Source organism: Guillardia theta (genome assembly GCF_000315625.1).
Source record: "Guillardia theta CCMP2712 unplaced genomic scaffold GUITHscaffold_144, whole genome shotgun sequence".
Taxonomy (NCBI): domain Eukaryota; class Cryptophyceae; order Pyrenomonadales; family Geminigeraceae; genus Guillardia; species Guillardia theta.
In genome coordinates, this window is record NW_005434530.1 from 138,627 (window position 1) to 141,057 (window position 2,431).

At 47.0% G+C, this 2,431-nt stretch overlaps 1 protein-coding gene across 1 annotated transcript in view; it reads right to left on the reverse strand.

Moving 5' to 3' along the window:
- Positions 1-1,350: 1,350 nt before the first annotated feature.
- GUITHDRAFT_80497 (hypothetical protein) overlaps positions 1,351-2,431 on the reverse strand; it is a gene marked incomplete at both ends in the record, with an annotated part of 2,534 nt that continues 1,453 nt past the window's right edge. Inside the window, one exon of the mRNA XM_005821429.1 lies at positions 1,351-1,506. Within this exon, the coding sequence (XP_005821486.1) occupies positions 1,351-1,506 (156 nt within the window). The remainder of the gene's footprint in view (positions 1,507-2,431) is intronic.

The following is a 2,431-nucleotide window of genomic DNA, read 5'->3' on the forward strand; positions in this document are numbered from 1 at the left end:
CTCCATGGCAGGTGAATGATGAAACCCCACTCTCCTCTCGCCCCCGCTCCACCTCCCCCTGCCCCTCTTCCTTACAGCTGCCAGCAAATGCATCCCTCCTTCCACCCTGCCTCTCCTCCTCTACATCCTCTTCCTCCTCCTCCTCCTCCTCCTTCCAAGTGCCAAGACTACTAGCTCAACGAGTCCTTCCCATCCTCCACCACCTCCTCCTCTCTCCTCCTTCTCCTCCTCCTCCACTACCTCCACCTCACAGCTGCTCCAACAGGTTCCAGATCCTGGCACAGGTGGATGGCAGAATAACCAACGTGAGGACGAGGGAGAGAAGGTTGTCGCACAACTAGCTGTAAACAAACTTAAAGATGGACGTCGTTTATCTGGTTTCGTTGGCATGTAGAACTGAAGAGAAGGAGGAGGAAGAGGGAAAGAGAGGAGAGTTACAGAGACAGGGAGGAGGAGGAGGAGGAGGAGGAGGAGGAGAAAGGAAGTTGTTCATGCTACAGCGATAGCGAGCGCATGGTCATCTCCAGCAGCAACAAACTTGAAGTTCTGCATGACGAGATAATCAACATTGTATAAAACTCATCACCATCATCATCTACAACAACAACAACAACATCATCATCATCATCATCATCATCATCATCACCATCACCATCATCTCACCTCATCCTCCACTCCAGGTGATGCTCGCGGGGTCGAACTCTCCAAGACTGACCGCCATGTCAGCAGAGTGAACGAGCTAAGTGAGTGATTGACCTCCATGACATGTCGTTATGCAAGATCCCCACACAAACAAGGTAGTCTGTCTCATCCTCTTCCTGCCCTTCTCCTCCTTGTCCACCTCATTATCATCGTCGTCGTCGTCATCATCATCATCATCCTTCCTGTCCTCCTCTTGCTCCTGCATGTACATCAACAGGTTAGCTCCATGATCAGTTTCTCGTTCAAGCCCACAGACTCACCTGCTGTCTGCCAGCAGACCGACTTCTTCTACAACACAGCAAGGCGTTGTGATCGGCTCCGCAAGCTGTTTCACAGTCAAGTTTATCCTGATCAGCACAAGATCTTTTCTCGTGTGTGTTCGTGTTTGTTGAGGTTGAAATCTTACCAACAGACATGACGCGGAAGTTTTCAAGGCTTGAGATCTTGAGGGGAAGAACAACCTGCATGATATCACCAACACGCGAGAACTAATCGGCACAAGACGAGAACATCACAAGGTTGGGACAACAGAACACGACAGGTGACGACAGCAGGAGATTGCTATGCACAAGAACATCAGACAAACATCACATCATTTCTACATCACATCAAACAATCCTTATCGATCTTCAGCATCTGCAAATTCATCTACTCCACCTCATCACGAATTCCGTGCAAGGATAGATGCCTCCCGTGCCCCAGTCTTCCTCCTCCTCCCTTCAACTTCGGCATGCAGTCTCGACCGAAGGTATACACCTCCCCATCACAACAGATGGCTGCGCTGTGAACAGATCCTGCTGATACCTGAAGGAAACAAGTCACATGACAGACGCGATTGAATGCGTCAGGAAGAGATGGAGTTGTCAATGTTGTGAGAAAGCGTTTGTTCGATATATCCATGTACAAGAAGATGGATGATTGATGTAAAATGCTTTCACGGCATAGCATTTGAACTTCTCTACATGGCAATCAAGATTTGATATAAGGGGTGAGATCTCTTGAGTCCACAAGAGACGATCAAACAAGTGAAGAACAACACAGACCATAAGAGGCGATCAAACAAGTGAAGAACAACACAGACGGCAAGGAACATGCCAAGAAAGAAAGCAGGGAGCAAACATGCAGGCATTCTATCCCTGACCTCCTTAACTGGTCTTGGCAGCTTGACTTGTCGAGGCTCCATCACAATCGAGCTGCTCTCAAACCCAAGTTGTGCATGTTCGTTCCAACCCCATGCAAAGAGATTCTTATCTGTATCAATGGCGAAGCTTGTCTCTCCCCCTGCTATCACCTTGTTGATTCGAAACTTTGAGTCTGACCTCATCATCTTCCGTTCCAATCAGTTCGTTTGAGGTGTGAAGATGATGCAGCGACAACTCACTCGTTGAAAAGTTTCGATGACAGTTGGAGTGTGTTGATCCTCAAGTGTTCCATTCCCCTGTCATCATCATCATCATCATCATCATCATCATCAACAACAACAACAACAACAACAACAACAACAACAACAACAACATTTGCATCATCATCATCTCCATCATCACCATCATCTCCATCATCATCCTCCATCATCATCTCCATCATCTCCATCATCATCATCATCATCATCATCATCATCATCATCATCATCATCATCATCATCATCATCATCATCATCATCATCATCATCATCATCATCATCATCATCATCAGTCATCATCATCATCATCATCATCATCATCATCATCAT